The sequence below is a fragment of the Panthera pardus genome, unplaced genomic scaffold, assembly GCF_024362965.1.
Source record: "Panthera pardus isolate Hobbes unplaced genomic scaffold, ASM2436296v1 HiC_scaffold_25, whole genome shotgun sequence".
Lineage (NCBI taxonomy): Eukaryota > Metazoa > Chordata > Mammalia > Carnivora > Felidae > Panthera > Panthera pardus.
In genome coordinates, this window is record NW_026526821.1 from 43,648,907 (window position 1) to 43,674,136 (window position 25,230).

At 42.7% G+C, this 25,230-nt stretch overlaps 1 protein-coding gene across 3 annotated transcripts in view; it reads left to right on the plus strand.

Moving 5' to 3' along the window:
• The window catches only part of DTD1 (D-aminoacyl-tRNA deacylase 1), a 196,013-nt gene that overhangs the window by 22,644 nt on the left and 148,139 nt on the right, over positions 1 to 25,230 (plus strand). For all 3 annotated transcript variants that reach the window (XR_002083772.2, XM_019462413.2, XM_019462414.2), the window contains exon 4: positions 8,371 to 8,477. Coding sequence is in view for 2 of the 3 variants with exons in the window: in XM_019462413.2 (XP_019317958.1) it covers positions 8,371 to 8,477 (107 nt within the window). In the remaining variant the exon portion in view is untranslated. The remainder of the gene's footprint in view (positions 1 to 8,370; positions 8,478 to 25,230) is intronic.

A 25,230-nucleotide genomic window follows, 5' to 3' on the forward strand; every position in this document is an offset into this window, starting at 1 on the left:
CCTTCTACCCCTTTTTCTCTCTCTTCCTCTTCTGGGACCCCTATGATTCTGATGTTACTCCTTTTTAATGAGTCACTGATTTCTCGAATTCTTAAATCGTGCTCTTTTGCCTTAGTCTTCCTCTTTTTTTCTGCTTCGTTGTTCTCCAGAAGTTTGTCCTCTGTATCGCTGATTCACTTCTATGCTTCATCCATCCTTGCCGCTGTGGCTCCCATTTGAGATTGTAGCTCAGTTATAGAATTTTTTTTCATCCTGACTCATTTTTACTTCTTGTGTTCCACTATGTGATCTGTTTTGGAGAATGTTCCATGTGCACTGGAGAAGAATGTGTATTCTACTACTTTAGGATGGAATTAGAATCCACAGAAAGGGATTCTGTTTTCAACCCCAGCTAGTATTCTTATTATTGTGATTCTAAATTCTGGTTCAGACATCTTGCTTGTATCTGTGTTAAGTCCCTGGCTGTCATTTCTTCCTGTTCTTTCTTTTGGGGTGAATTCCTTCATTTTGTCATTTTGAAGGAAGAAAAGGAATTAACAGAGAAAAAAAATAATTAAAAACAACACAAAAAAATCAATAAAGGATGGTAGATCCTAGGTGTGTTTTGGTCTGCTTGTTGAAAGGAGCTTGATAGATTAGAGAAAAAAGGAAAAGATAAGAAAAAAAAAAAGGAAAAAATAAAAAATAAAAAGGAAAACATTTGAAAATTTGAAAAAATGAATACAGTAAAATAGAACAAAATGAAATGATGAACATAAACTAGAATTTAAAAAATTTACAAAAAAATAAAAAACATACTAGAAAAAAATTAAAGAAAAATCTTTTTAATAAAAATGGAAAATAAAAATAATTTTTTTCTCTTTCTGTATTCAAGAATAAGAAAAAGAAAAAAATTAAATAGATGGACCAGCAAACAGACTAAAATATTATTAAAATTACATCAGTTTCCCCTAGAAGTCAAACTATGAAGCACTTTATGGTCTGTAAACTAAGCAGTCGGAGAGACTTGTGGTGTTCCTCAAGAGCATAGTTGGCCCAGTTGGGTGGGGCTTAGTGCTCTGTTCTTCACTAGATGGCGCTGCTTAGTTTACCGGGGTGGACCGTTGTGGTGCATGTAGTCGTGTATGTGCATACATGGGAGGGGTGAAAATGATGTCACCCAGCTACCCAGTCTCTAGTATCAGAGCTCTGTTTTCTCCCCTCCTGGCAATCAAGCACCTGCCTTTGTCTTTGGCTTCTGTCCACTCCAGCTTTTACACTGTCTGTGACCAAGCCGTCAGGCTGCCAGGCTCCACCTCCCTCCTGAGTTTTATCTCAGATGCAGCTGTTTCCCAACCCCTCACATCTGAAGGACTGCGGCTATGACCTGTTCTCACCCTCCAAGGGAGGATCTCACCAAGCAATGGCTGGGTGCCCACCTGACCCCAGGAATGTTCGTGGGATCATGCTGCGGCCAATGCCCAGAGACTGTGGCTAGGTGCCAGCCTGCCCCAGAAAAAGTTCACACAATCGTGTAGCAGCAGCATTTCGGGGATTATGGAAAATCACAACACACATCTGACATGAGACTTCCCCCTTAACGTCCTTGTTCCAACACCAGCAAATGGGTTCCCCAGGGTCTGCTGGGACCTTTGCATGTTGGGGGGCCGCACAGCCTCTACCAAATGTCCTCCCAGCAGGGGAATTGCCTCTCCCTCTGTGGCCCGAGGACCCCTTGGACCTCGCTCTCTGCTCTTGGGAATTCGCCCTTCCCACTAGAGCGATGCCAGTTATCAAGCTGTGGAGTTTCAGACTCTGCACTCCCCCTGTTTATGGAGTCTTAATGGAATTTAAACCCTCCCTTTCGCCTTTCTCCCTTTGTTGTTCAGTCCCTTGCATACTTTTCCTTTCCTCTCCAACTGCTTATGGATGTGGGGGTGCTTTCCTGTACTTCCCTCCCCCCTCCACCCCATCTCTGTCCTCTCTCCACAAGCAGAAACAGTTCCCTGCCCTCCGCAGCTTCTCTATCCCCCAGTTCACCTCTCCATGTCATGTACCTGCTGATTTCTGTGGTTCAGGTTGTGCTAATTGTTGTGTTAATCCTCAAATCAGTTTTCAAGGTGTGCAAGATGGTTTAGTGTTGACCTGGCTGCATTTCAAAGACGAGAGATGCAAAAAAACTTACATGCTGTTCTGCCATCTTGCCCCCCGCTCCTTTTTTTTTTGAACATTTATTTGTGAGAGACAGAGAGACAGAGCACGAGTGTGGGAGTGACAGGAAGAGAGGGAGACACAGGATCCAAAGCAGGCTCCAGGCTCTGAGCTGTCAGTATAGAGTTTCCCCCAGGGCTCAAATCCACAAACCATGAGATCATGACCTGAGCCAATGTTGGATGCTTAACCAATTGAGGCACTCAGGCACCCCTATTTCTGTGAGCTTTTAATATATGCTGTGAGTTGTAGATATTTTTCATCCATTTTGTTATTTGTTCTTTGACCTTGCTTTAAGGGATTGTTTGCTGGACAGACTTTTTTTTTTTTTTTAATGTTTATTTATTTTGAGAGAGAGAGAGAGAGAGAGAGAGAATGAGCAGGGGAGGGGCAGAGAGAGGGAGAGAGAGATAGAATCCCAAGCAGGCTGAACTATCAACACAGGGCCTGATGTGGGGCTTGAACCCTCAAACCATAAGATCATGACCTGAGTTGAAACCAAGAGTCAGACACGTTAACTGGCCGAGCCTCACGGGAGCCCCTGAGTGATGATATGGTGGTGGAAGAGTGTCCTTGCCCCATGGGATCAGGCTCTTTCAGTAGGTCTGCACAGGCATTGCACAAGGCCCATGTAGGTCCGCTGGGGCCTCAGACATTACATTGTCCCCACACAGGCTCACTGGTGCCTCAGTGTGGAGACCTGATAGCCTTCCATGCAGTTATCCCAGATAGAATGATGCCTGGGACCCCAGTAGAGCTCAGAGATATCCAAGCAAAGCCCTGATGGTCAGAGAAAACTTTGCCTTAAGCTTCCTTGTAATGCAAGGAGGGCTATAACAATTGCCTTGAATCTGACTTCAGAACTTTAGCTCAGATGAGAGTTTAATATCCTAGTGAGAGATTAATTGTAGGCCATTTCCCCCGGAAGCCCCTGTTTCCAGCTCTTTGGTTTGGAATTGGGCTGGCCCCCTTTGGTGACAGGTGCCCTGACTCTTGGGAGTAGGCACTTTCCATCCTGGGCCACGGGACTCGTTCCCCATTTTCTCTGGCCATGGAATCCCACACCTGAGACATCTGCTGCTCAGAGGAGGTATTTCTCTTGAGTGGATTGAACCACAACAGAGATAAGCACAGATAAGCAGAGACCACTGGTAAGGGGGACTGAGTCTGAGGAGAAGCCACAAGTTCCAGGGATCGCTGTTTGAGTTCCCTCCATGGGCCTGGACATGGAATGGAATCTGACAGTGGTTCTAATGCTGTCGACCTAGGCTTGGCTCTCATTCTCAGAGAAACTTGGCTGGCAGGGCCTGCCATGTACTCTTTCTCTGATAACTGAATAATTTCCCAGCTAAGTCATTTAGGAAGTGCCATTGCTGGAGCTGCTGGTCTTTGCTGATGGCTCCCAGAGCCCATGCCTCTGCTTTACAGGCTCCCTTGAGCCAGATCAGCCCACCGGGGAATCCGTGCCCTACTGGTGGCACCCTGAATTGGCTGAGCCCTCTGGGGATATAGGGCCAGGAGCACTCTAGAGAAGCAGTTCTATGCTGGTGGACAGAGCTGCCATAGTACCTGTGGCCCACCAGGGTCACACTCCTCTGGGCTCCAGGTGTGATGCAAGCCTGTGGGTCTAGACCACACTCCTTTAGCTGCAGTGGCCCTCGCCTTGCCACATGCTTATTTTGAGTACCTCACTTCCACACATTTTCTTGATTTCTTGGTTCCCAGCCTATGCACCCAATGTTGGGTCCCCCATCAATAACCCTCTTCTGGGGTGCCTGGGTGGCTCGGTTGAGCGTCCAACTTCGGCTCAGGTCATGATCTCGCAGTCTGTGAGTTCAAGCCCCGTGTCGGGCTCTCTGCTGACAGCTCAGAGCCTGGAGCCTGCTTCGGATTCTGTCTCTCTCTCTCTCTCTCTCTGCTCCTCCTCTGTTCATGCTCTGTCTCTCTCTGTCAAAAATAAATAAACATTAAAAAAAAAATAACCCTCTTCTGTGCCTGCCCAGGCTCTGAATAGCTTTAAGGTAGAACAAAGAGGTAGCCTTGGTGGTGAGGACTTTGCCTTAGTGACAGAGGGAGCTGCCTTTGGGGATGTACTTAGATGGACTGGCCCAAAGGTAGGCTGGTCCCTAGAGGTAGGCTGAGTCCTAGCCTGATCTTGGCCATTGCAGGCTGGCTCTGGAAAGCAGAATGAGTGGGCTTGCTCCCAGCCAGGCCAAGAAATGACCATCATGCCTTTTGTTCTCCATTTTTCTTCAGTAGCATGTTCTTTCGGTGTGGTTTTCTTGCCCCCTGCACTCTCCCTGCCCCCATTTGTCCATATTCTACCATGGAGAGTGGTGGGAATGACAGTAGTAACAGAGACTCAGATTTCCTGTACTCTGACTGCCTGGCTGTGGGCCCAGTGCCATGCCTATACTAACATGCATCTTCCTTGTGGTGACTATCCTGCTATCATCCTTGAACAAACGGGCACGGAGAGGCAGGGCAGGGCTTCTCGGGGAGTGGTGACTGTCAGTCAAGCATTGTTGAAAGGGAGGGATGTCAGCCTTTGCACAGTAACAGGGTGCATTGGTTTGGAGCTGGTAAGGCCCTTGGATAGTGGCTGCTGGAAACCAGGTCACAGCAGGTTTGGGGCTCATAGCTGGGAGTTTTCCAGCTGGAGCATGTGGCACAAACATGCCTGACACGTGCTTCTCCTCCAGCTCTGGATAGAACCCTGGGACTTATATTTAAGGACGACTTGATCATATCACCACTGGAGCCCAGATGTAGTTTTGCAGATTTGTTGCTGTCTTTTAAGATTATTTTTTAAAAATGTTTTTATTTCCCCTGGCCAGTATAATTTTTCATGGGGCTTTACTCTTTGATCTGAACTATAAAAAATGTACCCATGTTAAGACCTCTTAAAACGTGTCTTTGGATTTATTGTCTGTACAAATGGAAGTTCAGATAATAGTTCTGTTCATAACTGAAGAAAAACAGGAAAGAAGATAAATTTCTCACTACTTGGAATGATAAACACGGTGAAGCATATGCTGTAATCCTGGCAACAGAAATTCAAGGTCGGAAATAATTCCTTTCCTCCTGAGTCTGCCTTCAGCTTCCCTGAGGAGTGCAGCGGCTGAAATTTGCTACTAATTGTAGCCATAATTTTAGCATGCAATTAAACACATGATTTCCTTCCCAGCTGATGTCTTTTTTGCTAGTCTGACATGGATAAAACAAACGCTCTGTAGATTTGAATGGCCACTTTAATCTGATAGGAGTTCAAGAAAAGTCACCATTGTTTGAGCACATTGGGCTACCCAGTAGGAACTAAGTTAATCTTGCCTGTAAAAGTTGTGAACAACGTGGGTGCTTCTAATGTAGTTTCTAATGCTGCTGTCTGTACGTTGAAGAAAACTTTGGTGTGCCCATTTTGCTAAGACCCTCCATGAGGGTAAGGATCTTTGGAGGGAGCGATACCAGGGGAAAGAATCAGAGATGAAAATTGTGCAGTTGTGGTAGGAGCAAATGCTCACAGAGATCTCCTCATGCAATGGTGGGTCTGGTACTGGAGGGACCCCAGCACCTGAGAGCATAGCTGCTCTTCAGGAAGGAAAGGAGCTGGAAAGGCTCCAAGCTGGCCAGCCCTGGGTTAGTGTGTCCATTTGGTGCTTTTCTTTTCCTCGACCTCTCCCAGAGGGTCGTTTGCCCTGTAAAGGATGTTTTGTGTGAAAATAGAGCTCCTTGCCTAGGGGAGTTTGGGAACCACCAGGGTAAAGAAACGAAACAGATTTCTCTACTCAAGGATGTCTTGACAGCCTATTACTTGCTGCTGTGCTTTGTGATTCTCTAAGGGAGAGTTCAAACAAATGTGGTTTTCCAAAAGTATGTGACCGTGGTATTCTTTATTCAAGGCATACCTGGCAGGGCACAGGGAAGCATGGTTCTGGTTGTGTGGAGCCTCTCAAACATGACTTCTTATAATAACAAGAGCAAATGCTGGTTTTGCACACACCATATGTGAGCCGCTGTCCTAAGCACTTGCATGCACTGTTTCATTACATTTTCCCTGTGATTATGCCCTCTTGTTAGCATCCCTGTGATACAGGCAAGAAACTGAGCCATTGGGAGGTCAGGAAAGTTGCCCCAGGACTCAGAACTTGTTGGGGCAGGGCCTGTCCTCTTCCAGCCTGGGTCTTTGTTGTCCTTCAAGTCCTGGACCTTGTGAAGCCTCATCCAAGAATCCCCCAAGGGGGATTTGGACCCTCCTCTGGCCTGCAGAGCCAGAATCCCTCAAGGTCTCTGCCATGCTGCATTGTCACCACAATGTGCCCAACTGTCTTCCATACTAGACCACAGGGTTCATGAGCGCCAGGGCTATCTGTGCCTTTGAGCTGAGTCGTTGATCTCTAGCGCCATGCCTGGCACAGGGTTGCTATGAGTGAAAAGCCGTGAGCGATTTTCAAATGTGGACTGGATCTCATATGCTCTCTTTGCTCCTTAATGGTGGGTGGCAGCAGAAGAGTTCCTGATGGTTCTCAGTTTCTGAGGACTTCTGTTTCACTCTGGACCCAACTCTTTTCTTTCTTTCTTTTTTAAATGTTTTTAGTTTTGATTATGTTGAGAGACAGAGAAGAGAGAGAGGGAGAGAGAATGCATGCACGAGCAGGGGAGGGGCAGAGAGAGAGAGAGAGAAAGAGAATCCCAAGTAGGTCCCTTGATGTCAGCATAGACCCCCATTTCAGGGCTGGAACTCACAAACTGTGAGATCATGATCTGAGCTGAAATCAAGAGTCAGATGCTTAACTGACTGAGCCACCCAGGTGCCCCAAGGACCCAGCTCTTCTCTTACTTTGGATTTATTAGAGAGAAATTGTCTTGACCAGTGTGTTACTTTGAGTAAGCATCCGTATGTGTCATCAACAGTGTTTAGGCCCAGGGCTTAACATTGGTACTTGGATGTGTGGAGTTGACATTCTGATATTCCATGGCATCATCTCTCAAGGCATATTCTTGGCTTTTTTTTTTTTTTTAAGTTTATTTATTTATTTTGAGAGAGACTGAGGTGAGGAGGGGCAGAGGGAGAGAGAGAGAATCCCAAGCAGGCTTACTTTGGTAGTGCTGAGCCTGATGCGGGCTTGATCTCACAAACCATGAAACCTAACCTGAGTCAAGAACAAGAGTCTGATGCTCAACCGACTAAGCCATCCAGCCACCCCTTGGCTTTCTTTATAAGTGTAATTTAGCATTTGGGGATTGATAGACACAATTGAGTGGGTTTGAGTGTTAGAAGGTTTGAAATAGGACATAGAGAGGTGCTCTTTTCTGGGGTAGCCCATAGCCATTTTGAAATGAGTCCTAGGGAGCTGAATGGTTCCAACAGTGAGGAAGCAGGACCTCCCTCCTCACCTTATCTTTTTCCTTTTCTATTTAATTTGTTTGAAAATTTTAAATTATGAAGCATGCAGAAAGTAGATACTAGTGTACTCACTAGCCAGTTAGTCATATTTATCTGAGGTCTGTCTTTCTCAAATCCCACCATCCTCTGCCTTCTCTTCAGTATGAATGTGGCTCCTGTCCTGTGTTTGGCATTCACCTTTCCTGCTCACATTTTTTCGGAGATATATATATATATATACATTTGTTAGTATTTATAATAAATAATTTAATTATTATTTAATTAAATAATGGATATGGGTGCCACACAGTATTCCACTGAGGAATTAAAGTAGAGTTTATGCATTTATCCCCCAATGAGGGGCAGATTGTGTCCACTTTTTCTGTTATAAACACTGCCATAATAAACACCCTTAAACATTCCTTTTGTATAAGAGTTTCTGAGTAGACTCTTCAGGGGGGAATTCCAGACTTGTAGAGTTTCTTCAAGCACCACCATGCCCTCCAAAGTGGTTAAACCAATTTACCTTCCTGCTATTTTATAGTCCCATAAGCCCACATGTCCCCACCCTGGTGTTCTCAGATCTTTTCATTCTTGCCAAGTCTGTAGGGCATGCAGTGGCACCCCTGCTGTTTAATTTTGCATTTCCCTCCCTATTTTTGGAGTTGATCACCTTTCCCCATGGTTACTGTCTAGTCGTACTCCTCCCGTTTCTGATCCCATTGATCTGGGTGGCTTTTTAGATAGGAGTGACCTGGGGCTTCCCTCTCTCATAACTGTTTGCATTGCTCTTTCAGATGGCAAGTTTGGTGCCTACATGCAAGTCCACATTCAGAATGATGGGCCTGTGACTGTAGAATTGGAGTCCCCAGCACCTGGCGCTGCTGCCTCTGACCCAAAGCAGGTAAGCCTGGACTCTCTTGGGTCTGTCTTCTGGCTTTGGTTTCACTGGAATCCCTGGAGCAGTTCTCAGTCTGAGGTGGAGTAAGGACTTCACTGTAGTAACCTGATACCTATTTTAATGCATCCCTTGCCAAGAATGCATCTGTTTACACTGCATGTCCTTGGTGCTGTGGTAGGCTCGACAGCACTTCTCCCTTGACTTTGTGTTCCGGAGAACATGTCCTTTACAAGAGCCAAGCTCTTCCTCTGGGCTCCTTTCCCCGTGAGGTGCGTTGGTGCCTACACGCCACTGGGTGGCAGCAGAGTAGCGGCATAACTCCACTGAGCCCTGGACTGGCCTGTTCACCAGTTCGGAATGGTTTCCTGGAGTGGGTTTTGTCCCAGGTGTCGGTACATGTGTCACCTGAGGTTGTTTGTAAATCCTCATTTTTCTAAAGTACTGTATCACCAGGATTTGCTGCCAGCTCTCTCTAAGCTTCAAGGAAATTTTTTAATTAAAATAGAGAAAGGAAATCTGTGATAGTTCTTGCAACCTGAATGGTTCTTATAGATGCTTAACACTTCTTAAGGCTTTAATTCATGTGCCCACTTAGCCTTCAAGTAGGCAGAGGAATGAGAACTGAAGGGACATTTCTTTCTTCCCCTTGTCTCTCCCTCCCTTGCTAGAAAGCTATGAAGTGGAATGATGCAGTAGGTGGGAGAAGTATTATATAAATTTAAAGCTGTATGTCACCTGTTTAAAGTTATAATGTTTTTTTCATTGGTATTTATTGAATAAAATACTTTTGAGATACTCTCTTCACAAGAATACAGTATGAGAAATGACAGAGTCCATAGTGTGAATCTTTTTTTTTTTAAGTTTATTTATTTATTTTGAGAGAGAGAGTGCATGTGCGCACGCAAGTGGGGAAGGGGCAGAGAGAGAGAGGGAGAGAGAGAGAGTCCCCAGCAGGCTCTGCACTGTCTGTGGGGAACCTGATGTGGTGCTCGATACCACGAACCCTGAGATCATGACCTGAGCCGAAACCAAGAGTTGGACGCTTAACCAACGGAGCTACCATAGCCTGAATCTTCATGGACAGTGTCTGAAACCCACATAGTCCCCAGTCCAGCCACTGGGACAGAGTACTAAGGCTCTGTAAGCCTTACAAAACAGTTTGTGTGAATTATTTTGTGCCTGTTTGCTAATAAATTCTTATCTTAAATATCAAAGACTGCAGAATGGCAGAAGTTGATCCGAGATTTGCCATTAGTATAACCTGATACTAGTCTATAGGAGAATAGCAGACTCCCATCCATTTTGGGTCCTTATTGTTATCAACCAAGAAGAACCTAATAGTTACGCAAACTCAAACTGGCTTGGGTCCGTTCACAGCTTGCAGCTGATGGTCCTCTCAAATGCAGAAAACTAAAACTAAACTCCTGCCGCCCCACCATCAGAATGTTCCTTCTGTCTACCATTTATCTTGTCATCCAGGCCAAAATCTGGTGTCCTCCTAATTTCATCCCTGCCTCTCCCAATATAATTTCCCATATGCCAGTATTGCTCTCAGTTTTTTTTTTTAATGTGTTAAGTAATTTAATCTTTATCATTGGGTATGTTGAGGAAGTTGCAGCACAAAGCTTAAGCAGCAGCTTAAGGTCACATGGCTGCTAAGAGGCAGAACTAGGATTCAAACACAGTTTTAAAAATCAGAAAGCAGAAAATTATTGCCTAAAATCTGAGGTCACTGGACATTGTTTTTGAAGAGATATCTAGTAGTCTCTGAATGCTTGCCACCTCCCAGCCTTTTTTGGAGAAAAATGTCTGTGGTTCCTGTGCATTGGGGGGGCCATGGTTTATTTTTAATTTTTATATTCTTATTCAGTGTATTTAAACTAAAAAAAAATAAGCAGTTTACCCATGAGTGATTTTTTAAAAATAGTTTAGCTGTTGTCTTTTTTTCTTAGGTCAAAGTTATAATTTTTAAGGGGAACATAACCGTTCTTTCTTGTTACTGATTCTTTGGATTGATAGAGAAGCAGGAATACGTCTGACGTGGTAGTGCTGGACTTCAAAGGTGATAATCAAGGTTCCTGGAATTACTGATAACATTAAAGAAAATCACAAATGAAAAATCTACGTGAAAATTTAAAATTTATTTTGGAATAATTTGAGATGTAAAGAAAAGTGTCACATTTCCCATGTATACTTTACCCAGCTTGCACTAATTTTACTGTCTTACATAATCATGTCCACTGATTGAACATTGAGATTAAAATTGATATAATACCATTAATTACACTACATACCTTATTTAAATTTCACTAGGTTTTTTTTCCCTCTAATGTCCTTTTTCTATTTCAGGGTGATGCCACATTGCACTTAATTGTCATTTCTCTTCTCTAATCTGGGACAGTTCCTTAGCCTTTCCTTGTCTTTCATAACCTTGACAATTTTTAAGAGTACTGGTATGCTAGGGGTGCCTGGGTGGCTCAGTTGGTTAAGCGTCTGACTTTGGCTCAGGTCATGATCTCGCGGTCTGTGGGTTCGAGCCCCGCGTCGGGCTCTGTGCTGACAGCTCAGAGCCTGCAGCCTGCTTCAGATTCTGTGTCTTCCTCTGTCTCTGACCCTCCCCCGTTCATGCTCTGTCTCTCTCTGTCTCCAAAATAAATAAACGTTTCAAAAAAAATTAAAAAAAAAAAGTACTGGTATGCTGTTTTGTAGAATATTCCTCAATTTGGGCTTTCTCTGTTTACATTGAGGTTATGTATTTGACAGGAATACCAAATAGCACAAAAGTGATGTGCCCTTCTCAGTGCATCATAAGGAAGTACGAGACTGATTTGTCTTAGTATAGGTGATGTTACCCTTGATCATTGGGTTAAGATGAAGTCTACCAAGTTTCTTCACCCTACATGGAATATTAACCTTTTCCTCCTTGTCTGCTCTCTTGCTTGTTCATAGGAGATGGCTGTCTTTCTGCTTCACAGAGAAAGAAGCCACAGAGAAGAAGGGCAGAACTGCCCTTCTCAGTGCTGAGGCCAGTGCCTCTCCTAGGCCAGGACCAGCTCTGTAATTTGTGAGGCCTAGTGCAGAATGAAAGGGAGGGACCCCTTGTTAAAAAAATAATAATAAAGAATTTCAGGATGGTGACAGCAGAGCATTAAGCCAAGGGTGGGCCCTTCTACATGTAAGGCCCCATGGGACTTCATAGGATGGGGCCAGACTAGTCTGGGCTGTGGCGCCTTCTCCAACCTCCTCCCTTCCCAGCAGCCTCCATTAAGCCCTTTGTCATCTTGTCCAGTCAGTGTGTCTCCCTCACTCATCCATCTGATTCCCTTGGCTTTTAAACCTTCCTGAGTATTTCCAGTTGAGAAATGCCTCTATTTCCTTTCTTCTTGCTGCCTGCTCAGTGTATACTGTAACCTGCAGAGGCTCCCGCCAAGGCCCCCGCCAAGGCCCCCACCAAGGCCCCCTGAGCTCCACATTGTCTGATTCGGGGCTGGCAGGCCCTGATGACATGACCACTCAGCAGCTCTTGCCACTGTGGCCCGCTTGCCCCTGGACATGGTCTTGAACCTTATTTTCTGGGGCACCATTCTCTCCTGGTTTTCCTCTTGCCTTTGGCTACTCTCTGGTTTGGTTTGATTGCTGTTTTGTAGTTCTGATTTATTATTCTGCTTTAACTCTATTTGAAGAAAATTTTCAGTCAAGCTTTTTTTTTTTTTCATTCTAAATGTCAGACGCCCTCCCACCTTTTTCAAATATTTTATTTTTAAGTAATCTCTACATGTAATGTGCCGCTTGAACTCACAACCCTAAGACCAAGAGTCTCATGCTCCACTGATTAGCCAGCCAGATGCCCCAGAAAGTCTTTTATTTTAGTTATTTCTGAGGCTGTCTTTTAGGAGCTTTCTTTTCAAATGCATGAATTGTGCTCTATCAATTTCATTTGTTTTACTAGTTAACTGGCCTGGGAGTCTCAGACCCTGCAACAGTGTGCAGATCTGTGTCTTTCACTCTCCAGTAGGTGGTAGCAAGTAGGCATGGAGGGCTGTTGTGATGGTGGATGCCAGCCTTTGCCTATGGTCTGTGTCTGCCTTTCCATTCTCAGTAAGATGGGGGTTCCTCTTTGGGCACATAGCTAGTTTGCTTTTGTCTTGGTAGGAAGACCACAGCCAAATTCTTTTCACTGATAGATAAGTATGCCTTTCTATTCTGAGCTTTTAATTCTGTTTTATTTTCTCAGTATAACCCAGCTAGTAGTGAAAACTACATACATTGTAGAGAAATGGTTATTTTTCTATTTTTAAATACAGGTTCTTTAAACCATCTGAACAGATGTGCAGTGTGTGTGTGTGTGTGTGTGTGTGTGTGTGTGTGTGTGTATTTGTGCATCAAGTGTCATTTTAGTACATGAGAGTGTACTGGGTACTTGAGGGAGAGAAAGAAGTGCTGTGACCCAGTTCCTGCTCCTGGTGGTAGCTCTAGGGCAATATAAATCTGGAAGGTTAATAACAGAGAGAGGGATAAAGAGTAGTTATATGGCAGAGTAGGCTGTGTCACAAGACCATCATGTCATGCTTCTCCTGGAAGCCCTTCAGTGCCTTCCAGATGCATTTAGATTACAATCTAAGTTCCCTCCTGTCACTTACCATGGCCTGAATGCCCAGACTTCTGCTGCCATCTGCCTCTGAGTCCCTATGCTTTACCTATTGTCACTGCCTCTCTGTTCTGAGAACAGATTGAGCTCTTTGCTACCTTTGGCTCTTGTCTCAATGTCAGTGTCTCCTCCTTCCTCAGAAGTGATCCTCTGACTCCGTCAATCCCAAGTAAGCCCCTGCTGGCTACTCTCTCACGGTGCTCTGATGATTAATTTCATAGCACTTGGCCTCCTATTATTATCTGCTTGTTTCCTTGTTCCTTATCTGTCTACCCCACTCCTAAAACTCAGGCTCCCTTGTTCTTGTTCACTGCCATGTCCTGGAAGCTGAGCCCGGGGTGTGTCATGGGCTGGGTGAGCTGTGCTGTCTGCGAATGTCCTAGGTTCTCAGAAGGCCAATGCCACTACTCTTGCAGTCAAGTTGGGCAGGCCTCCCAGAGGATTGGAGGTTTCCACTGACCTTTAAGGAACCTGAGGGGAGGAGGCATTCTTGGTTATTGTTTCCAAACTTGCACTTCAGTTAGAGGTAGATTATTTCCATGAGTGCCAGAGCTCTATGGGTGATGCAGCTACTTATTGCTAGCGAAGCCTGGGCTGGTGCAGGTGACTAGTGGTTTGCCTGCCTTAACTAGATCTCTACTTGCTTTTGGAACGGGCCCTGCAGCTTCTGCCTGCTTTCCTGTGGTTACATTGGCAGCACGCCCCATGCGTTTATAAGTTGCTGTGTGGGTCCCACGGTATGTTCTGACTGTGAGAAGAAGTTGGAAGAAGAGCCTTATGTGGCTCTGAAAGAGGTATTTCCAAAAGGAACAGGACATGGAAGCAGTAGCAGAACCACCAGACGGAAGTTCTTTTCCTTGTTGCATTCTTGCGGAAGAACATGATTCTGGTAGGAACATGCTGATGATTACCTAGAAAAGATCGCTAGAGCATGAGTTCTTCCATGGGTGGCTAGATATTGGGAGATTTCAGCCCCCTACTGAGCCATTCCTGGTGGTAGAAGGTTATTCCTGCTCTTGTTTTAATTAAATACCCTTCCCCTTAAGTGGGGGATGTTTGCCTGGGTCTCATGTAGATGGGGTTGCATGTATATGTGAGCAGATGGGAAGGTGTATTTTGTAATTAAGGAGCTCTTCCCTGAGGCCCAGAGCCTACCTAGTTCGTAGTGTTGCCATTAATTATTTATATTCTCATTTATTTAGTGTGCTTGAAACCCTCACTTAATTGAAATACTAGAAGGGGGTGGAAAAAATGAACTTTGAAATACACATCTTTGAATTAGCTCACGTGTGTATTGACACATTGCTGGGGTAAAGTTGGCCAGTGAAAAATGGTACCAGCGCTTTTAATTTTCTGCTTGTCTGAATATCACCATCATTTCATATATAACTTTCTCCAAAGACTTGTTTTATCAACAAGTATCCATCCCCATGCCTGGGAACCTTGGAATGCCTAGCTTCAGACATGCATGGCTTCTGTGGGATCAGAAAGAAATATGTAGGGTAGAGAGGTGGGTGGGGCAAAGAGCTCCATTTGGTTTTATTTATTTGTACTTCCGGAGACGAGGTACCCTTAGTAGTACATGCTATGGAAGTCAGAAGGTGAAATGGCAGACAGACTAGGACACAGGTGGCCGCCTGTCGCAGGTGCAGAGAGGCGGGCTCTTCATTCCTGCATGTTCCACTTTGAGGTTCAAATCTAATGAAAATTATTTTGACTATAAGACAGAATTATGTTGATGTCTGTAAGTCTGTTTTCATAGAAAAAGTTTTATTTAATGTAGGTTTCTCTTTTTTTATTCTTTTTTTAAGTCTTGAGTTCCTAGTTTCTATTGGTTTCCTCTCAATTTTTGCATGACCTGAACCAGGCTTACCTTGTTGACTTGCCACAGGAGTGTGCTTCCAAGTCTGGTTGCCAAAGTGGTACCCAGATCCTGTCATTTATTCCAGTCGTTAGTTCATTTTGTCACATTGATTTATCAAACAGATGTTGACAAGAGTCCTGCTTTGTTTATACAGAAGTGTTGCTAAAACAGAAGCAGAAACTTAGCCAGAGCTTTTTCATTACAGAGTTTTTGTTGTTGCTGTTGTTCATCTTTGTCACGGTATCATGGTGGGCGTGCTGGTGACCCAGAGTCCTGGGACTTCACCTGTCTCACAGAAGGCTCCCAACAGGACAGGGCTGGCACTTTGCCAGATCTCTTGGGCTGCAAAGATCGCTCTTGATTTTCTTTCAGTGTGAACACTCACTTTGCTGAATTAGGAAAGCAGCATAACCCTCTGGGGAGAGAGTTGGGTGTGGAGGCTGGGTGGGTTCTTGACCTCCCTCAGCCCTGCCCTTTGCTCACCAGCAGTCACAATCTCTACTGAGTTCTGTCAGTATGTGTGTGTGGGTGCCCTGCCCTGGGCGTGCAGACAGAAAGGTTGGGAACCTTGAAGATGTTTCCAAGAAGGCTGGCTTCTTCCTCGTTGGGGAGCTGCAAGGGGTTGCTTTTGTCTTTAATTTGTTTCCGTATAGATGATTGTCCTGAGTTGGTACACCGTAGAATTAAGAAGAGGCCTTTCCAGGGCACCTGGGTGGCTCAGTCGGTTAAGCATCTGACTCTTGGTTTCTGCTCAGGTCATGGTCTCATGGTTCGACAGATCGAGCCCTGTGTCGGGCTCTGCAGTGACAGCATGAAGGGTGCTTGGGATTTTCTTTCTCTCTCCCTCTCTCTCTGCCCCTACCCTGCTCGCTGTCTCTGTCTCTCGAGATAAATAAACTTAAAAAAAAAAAAAAAAGCCTTTCCAAGAGGTATATGACTGTGTCTCTGCTTGAGGGTTCATTGATTGATCGATTGATTGGCCTTCATCTTATCTTCTTATATTCATAACATGTGTTACTGAAATTACAAAAATTGAGTTTGTTCCCTCCTAGTGAAATATGGCTGGTAGGGGTGCCTGTGTGGCTCAGTTAGTTAAGTGTTTGACTCTTTCAAGAGGTGGGTTGTTTTTTTTTTTCAGTTGATTTATTTATTTTGAGAGAGTGAATGGGGGAGGGGCAGACAGAGAGTTAGAATCCCAAGCATGTTCCATGTGGACAGCACAGAGCCTGATGTGGGGCTTGAACTCATGAACTGTGATGTTCAACCGACAGCCGGATATCCAGGTGCCCCAAGTGTTTGACTCTTGATCTCAGCTCAGGTTCAAGTCCCACGTTGGGCTCTGCACTGGGCATGAAGCCTACTTTAAAAAAGTATATATGGCTGGTAAACTAAAAACTATGAGCCTTTCCTTTTTTGTTTTTGACACATAAAACATTTGTAATCTTTAACTAGGTTAAACAACTCACTCGGCAGTAATGTTTTAGTGCATTTGAAGTTTAAGGGCTTTATTTATTTGTTCCTGTGTATGTATTTTGGGAAGATTCTTAGTTATCTTAATCTTCTAATGTTATTTGTGGATGTGTTAAAAACACAAACTCCTTACCTTACTGACTTGACCTGCCAAAGATTAACTTTTCTTTTTCCCAAGGGGGGGAGGTAAAGTTTATCCTTCCATGGATTTATACTTTGAGCAACAGCAATACTTTAATTATACAGACTCAAGATTTTAATTGGGAATTTTTAGCTTTTTAGCTAATTTATTAGGAGGTTCATAGTCCTGGATAATTGTAGAAAAATGTTTGGCAAATCAGTGGTGTTTTATAGAAGGGCTTGTTCAAACATTCGCATTACTAGTGGAGAGAAAAGAATGATGTGGAAGAGATAGAAATAAAAAATGGGCTTTCATCAGATTCTCAGAAGGCCCTAAAGAAATGAAGATACTGGCGGGCTGGGGGCCGTTGTGTGCAGGGATTCCACACTCTCTCTTTCCACCAAAGTCACTCGGGCTGGTAGTCGTGTTCTTCTGAGGGCTTCAAGCTGCACAGGGTGCATATTAAAATGCAGAGGCTTGGTACATCCTCCCCCCCCTCCCCCCCCCCCCCCCCCCCCCACTTTTCTGAACCAGAGTTCCTGGCATGTCTAGATGTGGAAGGCAGAAGAGTAGCATATTGATGTTTTTAACTAGTTCTTTGTGTGTTCTCCAAGTACACTGATGTTTGAGAACTACTGGACCAGAGGAAATTGAACATTGCCATTTTTATCTGCTCCAGGCATTGGTCTCTCTGGACCACCCTGCCTCCCCCCGCCACCCCCCTCAGCTGCAGTGTCTAAAAATACTTTACAACCTGTGTTCCTGCAGCTGCCAGGAAGCAAGATGGCTGGGCTTGATTATTGAAGTCACATATGAGGCAGCTCTTATTCATCAGTGTCCCCTCAGTTCCTCACTCCCCTACCCCCCGTACACACAGCGATGATGAAAATATTCCCAGAGCCTTCTTGACACAATTGCAAATGTGTCAGGGAAAAGCCGATAGAGAACAACAGCTCAGTACATTAGTGATGGATGATGGGCTTCTCTGCCGAGTGCCACTGAGGCATGTGCTGGTGGAATAACTTCTTTCTTAAGGCATACCCAATGTGTGGATTGCCCAGTGGCTCGATGAGCTTGCCTCTTAAGCGTTTTGGTTTGAAAAGCAGTATATAGTTCTCTAGGTTTTTTGGGTATGAGGCATGGCTTACTCATTGGTTGATTTATTCATGGGACTTGAATAAAAACCCAGGGTGATCATCACCCAGGCCTTGGCTGGGAGAATTACAATTTAATGGAATGGGTGAATGTTGAGGCTTTGTGGGCAGTTGGCTAATCATTTACTTTTAAACACAGGGGACATTGTTAGGGGTTCATATTTTATGATGTATTACTTGTTAAGTTCATGGTAAAAGCTTTTCACATTAAATCATAGGATTAGTTTCCTGCAGATTGCTTACTATTTTTTGATTTTTTTTTTTTTTTTCCCTGCTTGTGTTCCTGGTCATCCACTTGAAATGAACTCCTTCCCTGTCTCCACCTGGTGCTGTCCCCCCCACCGTCTTTTAAGGTCCATTTCAGATAGTGCTTCATTCATGATGCTTACCTCAGGGCCGATCTGAGCAGGCTCTTCCTGCCTTTGAATCCTCGCTGCATGGTGTGGCACTGGTTGCATAGTGGTTAATGCTTTAAATAATGACCCATCCTTATTTATTTGTTAGTTTGTTTGCTTGTTTATTTATCCACCATGTGTCCATCCATCCACGTACCCATTCAACTGTCCACTCACCTACCCCACCCACTCCTCCATCTGTGTAACAGATACTGATAGGGTGCCTGCTCTGCGCTGGCCTTGCATATTAAGTACAGTACTGAGCTGATGTTGTGCCCTCACGGAGCTTTGCATTCTAGTGAGAAATATACAAAAACAAGCATAATTTAAAGTTGTGATTATATAAAGAAAACAGGGTGAGGTATAGAGAATACTGTTGGGGTCAGGACTACCTTAGGTATGAGGGCTAGGGAAGGAGGTGGAGCTGAGAGGGAGCCAGGCACATGAAGCCCGGGAGAAGAATGTGCTTGATGGAGGGGGCAGCAGGTACAAAGCTCTGGGGTGATCAGTGGAAGAAAGGCCAGTGTGGCCGGAGCTTGGAGGGTGTCAGGGAGAGGGTAGGACAGTGAGGGCAGAACTGTGACCCAGGCCTAATGGTGCAAGGCCTTGCGGCCAAGGCAGTAAGCCAGATGGTTGTTGGAATTTGAGAGTATCTGTGTGTGTTCGTGAAGGTGGCTGAGCTGGACTGTAGTGTAGCTGGAGAAGGGGCAGTGGGGAAAGCAGTTAGGAGCTTGTGCAACAGGTAGGTGAGAGGCCTTGAGAGAGTCTGGATGTACTTTGGATGCTTTTGACCATTCTGGTGTTCTGCCTTCCGCAGTAAGACTTCTTATAAATGATTCATGTTTGAATTTCTTTTATACGAGGGTTTGAGCAGTAGGACATACTGTAAAGTCTAACCTCCCACAGTTCACTACTAGAAAGACCCCATTTCTGCCTCCAGTGGAGGACAGTGAGGGGATTCCGTGGCACAAGTTTCTTTGAGTTTCTAGGATGAGATCAGACATTTAGACATCAAGGGGTATGATACTCACCCCTGGTTCTGCGTGATCCTGGGGCACAGTCTGGACGTAAAACCAGAACCTCTGTTTGATGATGTCAAACAACAGAAAAAGCATGTTTCAGGGATTTAGGTCCCCTTCTTCAAGTCAGCATGAAGCCACATGTTTCACTATCAGCCAGCTTTTCCCCAAATGCAAAGAACTTTAATTATAAAAAGAAATCATAAAAAGCCCCAAAAACATTTATGTTGAATTTGATTTACATATGCTCATGTCGTCAGGACAATTTCTAAATCTAAGTGTTCAGAACTTGTCGAGGAAAAAAAGGATTTATTTTTAGAAAAGTATGTTTCCTGGTATTCATTGATCTTGGAAATTATGGAGGTAATTGTCAGAAGGGCGGCAGCGGCTCCAGAGGTAGATTGGCAGTCCAGGGCTGGAGGGGGCTGCTGTGTCGGGTGGACGCCAGCATACTGCTTGCTGGTAGCAGGTCACGGGTTTCATAATCGCCGCTTTCTGCCTGCTTTGTTCCACCATCTTACTTATTTCTGTCAATACAAAACAAAAAAGAATAGCACTTCTATTAAGATTCTTCACATTAAATGTATTCCTTTGACTACTCTCCATAAAATGTGAAGTCAATTTCTTTTTCTATTTTTAAGCATGAAAGTGGAGCCCAGAAGCCTCAATTTCTGTGCAGTGAAAAGATATAAGTTTGTGGCCTTGTTTCCATTCTGCCCTCCTCTGCTCGGGGAGGAGCAGGATGCCCACAGAATACCCCCAAGCAGTGGCTCTGTTCAGGAATTGCAGCACTGTTTGACTGCAGGGAGGGCAGAGGCTGTTATTAACTGTTGGTGGTGTCATTGTTGGGTCATGAAACCCTCAGGGGATAAGTACAAGTCCTATAAAATTTCATTTCAAAATCCAGACTAGATCTGGCCTTATGCTCTGTGGATTCTTTTTTTTTTTTTTTTTTTTTTTCCTGTTTCATGTTGTGCTTGTGCCCCCTTCATTTTCTCTTGGGAAGAATCTCCTATTATTGTTTTTTAAATTTTGTGCAAGCAGTGTATTAACTGGAAAGTACCAATATAGAAATGTTATTTTGTTACTAGTGAGTTTTTATAGTATTCCTGTGTAGGAAGTTATTTTTATAGAAGTTCTTTTCCTGTCTTTAAATTTTCTCCTGTGCTCATAATATGCCATTTTCATATAAAAATTTCTTATATATAATATGTAACATCAGTATCCTTTTAAAAATTAGAAGTTTAAGATACACTAACAATGATTTTGACTATAATCTCTCATTTCCAGAGGTGGCACTATTTATAAGTTTTATGCCTTTTCTTCCAGACTTCATAAAAATATGTTTATCCACATTTACCACATACTCATAGAAAATATGTGGTATCTCTGGGAGTGTGTATATCATAAGGTTTTTTAAAAATTATGGTAGGTGGGTGATGGGTACTAAGGACGGCACTTGTGATGAGCACTGGGTGTTGTATTTGAGTGATGAATCACTGAATTCTACTCCTGAAACCAATACTGCATTGTATGTTTTTAAAAAATGTTTATTTATTGTGAGAGAGAGAGTGCATGTGCAAGCAGGGGAGGCGCAGAGAGAGAGGGAGAGAGAGAAAAGCCCAAGCAGGCTCTGTACTGTCAGTGCAGAGCCTGACATGGGGCTTGATCTCATGAATCACGACCTGAACCAATATCAAGAGTTGAACACTTAACTGACTAAGCCACCCAGGTGCCCCTGCTAACTAACTAAAATTTAAATTAAAAAAAATTTGTGGTAAAATATAAACATACTATTTTAACATGGAGGTTAAAGAACATCCTACTAAAGAATGAAAGGATTAGCCAAGAAATTAAGAAGAAATAAAGTATATGGAAGCAAAATGAACTGTTGGGACCTCATCAAGATGAAAAACTTCTGCACAGAGAAAGAAACAATCAATAAAACTATAAGGCAGCCTATGGAATGGGAGAAGATATTTTGCAAATGACATATGAGATAAAGGGTTAGTATCCAAAATCTAGAAAGAATTTACCAAACTCAACACCCAAAAAACAAATAATCCAGTGAAGAAGTGGGCAGAAGACGTGAATAGACACTCTTCCAAAGAAGACATCCAGATGGCTAACAGACACATGAAAAGATGCTCAACATCATTCATCATCAGGGAAATACAAATCAAATCCACAATGAGATATCACCTCATTACACCAGTCAGAATGACTAACATTAACAGCTCTGGCGACAACAGATGTTTGTGAGGATGCGGAAAAAGGGGAACACTTTTGTACTGCTGGTGGGAATGCAAACTGGTGCAGCTACTCTGGAAAACAGTATGGAGGTTCCTCAAAAAATTAAAAAAAGAACTACCTTATAACTCAGCAATTGCATTACTAGATATTTACCCAAAGCATAAAAAAATGCTGATTCAAAGGGGCACATGCACCCCAGTGTTTATAGCAGTGCTATCAACAATTCCCAGATTAATGGAAAGAGACCAAATGTCCATTGACTCATGAACAGATGATAAAGAAGATGTGGTGTGTGTGTGTATGTGTGTGTGTGTGTGTATGTATGTATGTATATATATATATATATATATATATATATATATATATATAATGGAATATCACTTGATGGTCAAACAGAATGAAATCTTGCCATTTGCAATGATGCAGATGAAACTAGAGTGTATTATGCTAAGAGAAATAAGTCAGAGAAAGACAGATACCATGTGATTTCACTCTTAGGTGGAATTTAAGAACAAAACAGATATGGGAAAGGGGAAAACAAGGAAGAGAGAGAAACAAACTATAAGATACTCTTAACAATAGAGAACAAACTGAGTTTTGATGGAGGGAGGTGGGTGGGAGATGGGCCATACAGGTGATGGGTATTACAGAGGGCACTTATGATGAGTACTGGGTGTTGTATGTAAGTGATGGATCACTGAATTCTCCTGAAACCAATATTACACTGTATGTGAACTAGCTAGAATTTACACCAAAACTTAAAAAAAAAAGAAAGAAGAAGGAATACATTTCTCTGGTATAGAATATTGATGAATCATTAATTATACACCTGAAACTAACATAACACTGTGTGTTAATTATATATGAACCAAAAAAAGACATGGATCTTTTGAAATATAATATTCACTAAAAAATATATCATTGTAATGTTAAATAAGTTTAACATATGAGAATTATTTTTCATGCCAAAGAAAATTCTGGTTATGTAACATTAAATACAAATGTAAGACATATAAGTCATTATACAGTAGACCAATGTGTGATAGTATGTACAAAGAACAAAATATTTTCCAAAAATTAAAAAAAAAAAAGCCATTTTAACCATATTACCATTTTTGAGTGTACAATTCAGTGTCATGAAGCACATTCATGTTGATGGTGCAGCCATCAGCAACATCCATCTGTAGAATTTTTTCATCTTCCTAAACTGATACTCTACCCATTAAAGTCTAATTTCCTATTCCTTTCCATGCCCCTCAGCCCTTGGTAACCAGTATTCTACTTTCTGTCTCTGTGAATGTGAATACTCTAGGTACCTTACGTGAATAGAATCCTTGTAATATTTGTCATTTTATGACTGGCTTATGTCACTTAGCATAATATCTTCAGAGTTTATCTGTGTTGTAGCATATGTCAGAACTTCCTTCCTTTTTGGGGCTGAATAATAGTCCAGTGTAGGTATATGCCACATTTTGTTTAGCTGTTCATCAGTTGATAGATTATGGGTTGTTTCCACTTTTTGGCTGTCAAGAGTAATGCTGCTGTGAATACAGGTGTACAGATATCTGTTCGAGTTCCTGCTTTTAGTTCTTTTGGGTGTATACATAGGAGTGGAATTGCTGGATCATAATCATAATATCTTTAATTTTTCGAGGAATTGTCCTATCATTTTCTGCAGTGGCAGCACCATTTTATATCCCACTCACAATGGGCAAGGTTCCAATTTCGTCAAATCCTTGCCGGCACTTATTTATTTTTTTCAAAATTTTATGTAAATTCTAGTTAGTTAACATACAGTGCAGTATTGGTTTCAAGAGTAGAATTTAGTTATTTCCTGTTTTCTTGATAGTAGCCATCTCCGTAGGTGTGAGGTGGACCTCGTGATTTGCATTTCCCTTTTGCTTTGTGGTATTGAGCATCTGTTCTTGTGCTGATTGGCCAGTTGTGCATCTTCTTTGAGGAAATATCTATTTGTGCTTTGTTTATTTTTGAATTATTGTGTTGTTGACTTGTAGAAGTTCTTTATTCTGGAAATTATCCCTTCATGAGGTACATGATTTGCAAATATTTCTCCCATTCTGTAGATTACCTTTTCACTTTGTTGATAGCATCCTTTGATACATAAAAGTTTTACATTTTGATGAATTCCACTTTATCTGTTGTTTCTTTTGTTCCCTGTCCGGTTAGTGTCATATCCAATATATAAGAAGGTTATAAAAGCTTTCTCCTATGTTTTCTTTAAGAGTTTTATAATTTTAGCCTTTTTTTTCCTTTTAAAGTTTATTTACTTATTTTGGGAGAGAGAAAGAGTGTGTGTGCAGGCACGTGCGCAAGTTGGGGAAGGGCAGATAGGGAGAGAGAGAGAATCCCAAGCAGGCTCCACACTGTCAGCATAGAGCCTGATCCAGGGCATGAACTCAGAAATGGTGAGATCATGAGCTGAGCTGAAATCGAGAGTCAAATGCTTAACCTACTGAGCCCCCACCAGGTGCCCTGAAATTTTAGCTCTTAATGTTTATTTTGACTAATTTTTGTGTATGATGTGAAGTAAATATCATAAGGCTTTACTTTTGAGACAAGTTAGAAGAACAGATATTTTTTCTAAACCATTTGGGAGTGAGTTGCTGACCTGATGTCCTATCACCCCAGAAAACATTGGTGTTTGGATCCCTGCAAACAAAGACATCTCTTACAAAACTCCAAAGCACCCATTAAAAACAGAAAATTACCATTGCCATTTCAGTACCATCTAGTCCTCACCTTTGAGCGGTTATCCCAATAACTGGTCTTTTATAATGGTTTAGAACCATGTGTTGCATGTAATTGTCATATGTCTTTAGTTTCCTTCATTCTAGAGCAGTTGCTCAGTCTTTCCTGACCTTGACTCTTTGGAATAGTATAGGCCAGTTGTTTTGAAAAATGTCCCTCAATTTGGGTTTCTTTAGGACTAGATCCTGTGTGTGTGTGTGTGTGTGTGTGTGTGTGTGTGTGTGTATGTATGTGTGTTTGTGTATACATGTGTATGTGTGTGTGCATGCATGTTTGTGCATGTCCTTAACCTAAATGATACTGTTCTGAGACATGCTTCTTCTCCCAAATCAGCAATGTCATTTATTTTGTTACATCTACAACTAGTTCATTCATTTTAACTGCAGGAAAGGATTCTGTTATATGAGTATGCTGTATTTTGTTTAGCTGTTCTCTTTTTGATGGACTTACAAGGTTATTGGCAATTTTTGCTGTTAGTAATGATGCAAAAATCATCCTTGTTTACATTTCTTTTTGTGGATGTGGATTTTCTAGGCAAAGATTTTTATAATTTTTAAAATTTGAAATATTTCAAACATGCAAAAAGTATAGAGAATAATACATTAATACCCGACTTTAACAGATGTTAATATTGGCTCTGAATCTTTAAGTTGGTAAAGTTGTCATCCTATTCAGTGAGTGGGAGTTTTACTGGGATTTGCTCAAAGTTAGCATCTCACTGAGTGAGAATTACTATTAATGACAGATTGGATTGCCTCAAAAGTATGTAGTTTTATTCAAGAGAGAGATATTTTGGGAGAACCCGCCAGATTTAAGAAGCAGAAAATGTAGGCCTTCCACCCAGATGTGAACTGTGAATAAAATACCAGGTAGGCTCAGCCAAATTTTCTTTTAGGCGTCTTTCATGTCTTTCTTAATAGAACTTAATGAAATGAAACAGGAGGAGGAATCACGAAAGGTTAAGAATAATAGACCTGAAAAACTTGTTCATTTCTCCTCTTGGATCCCTTCCTTGGCTCTGGTGTTGAGTGAGGTGAGAAGTGCATCCAGGAATTCATTCCAA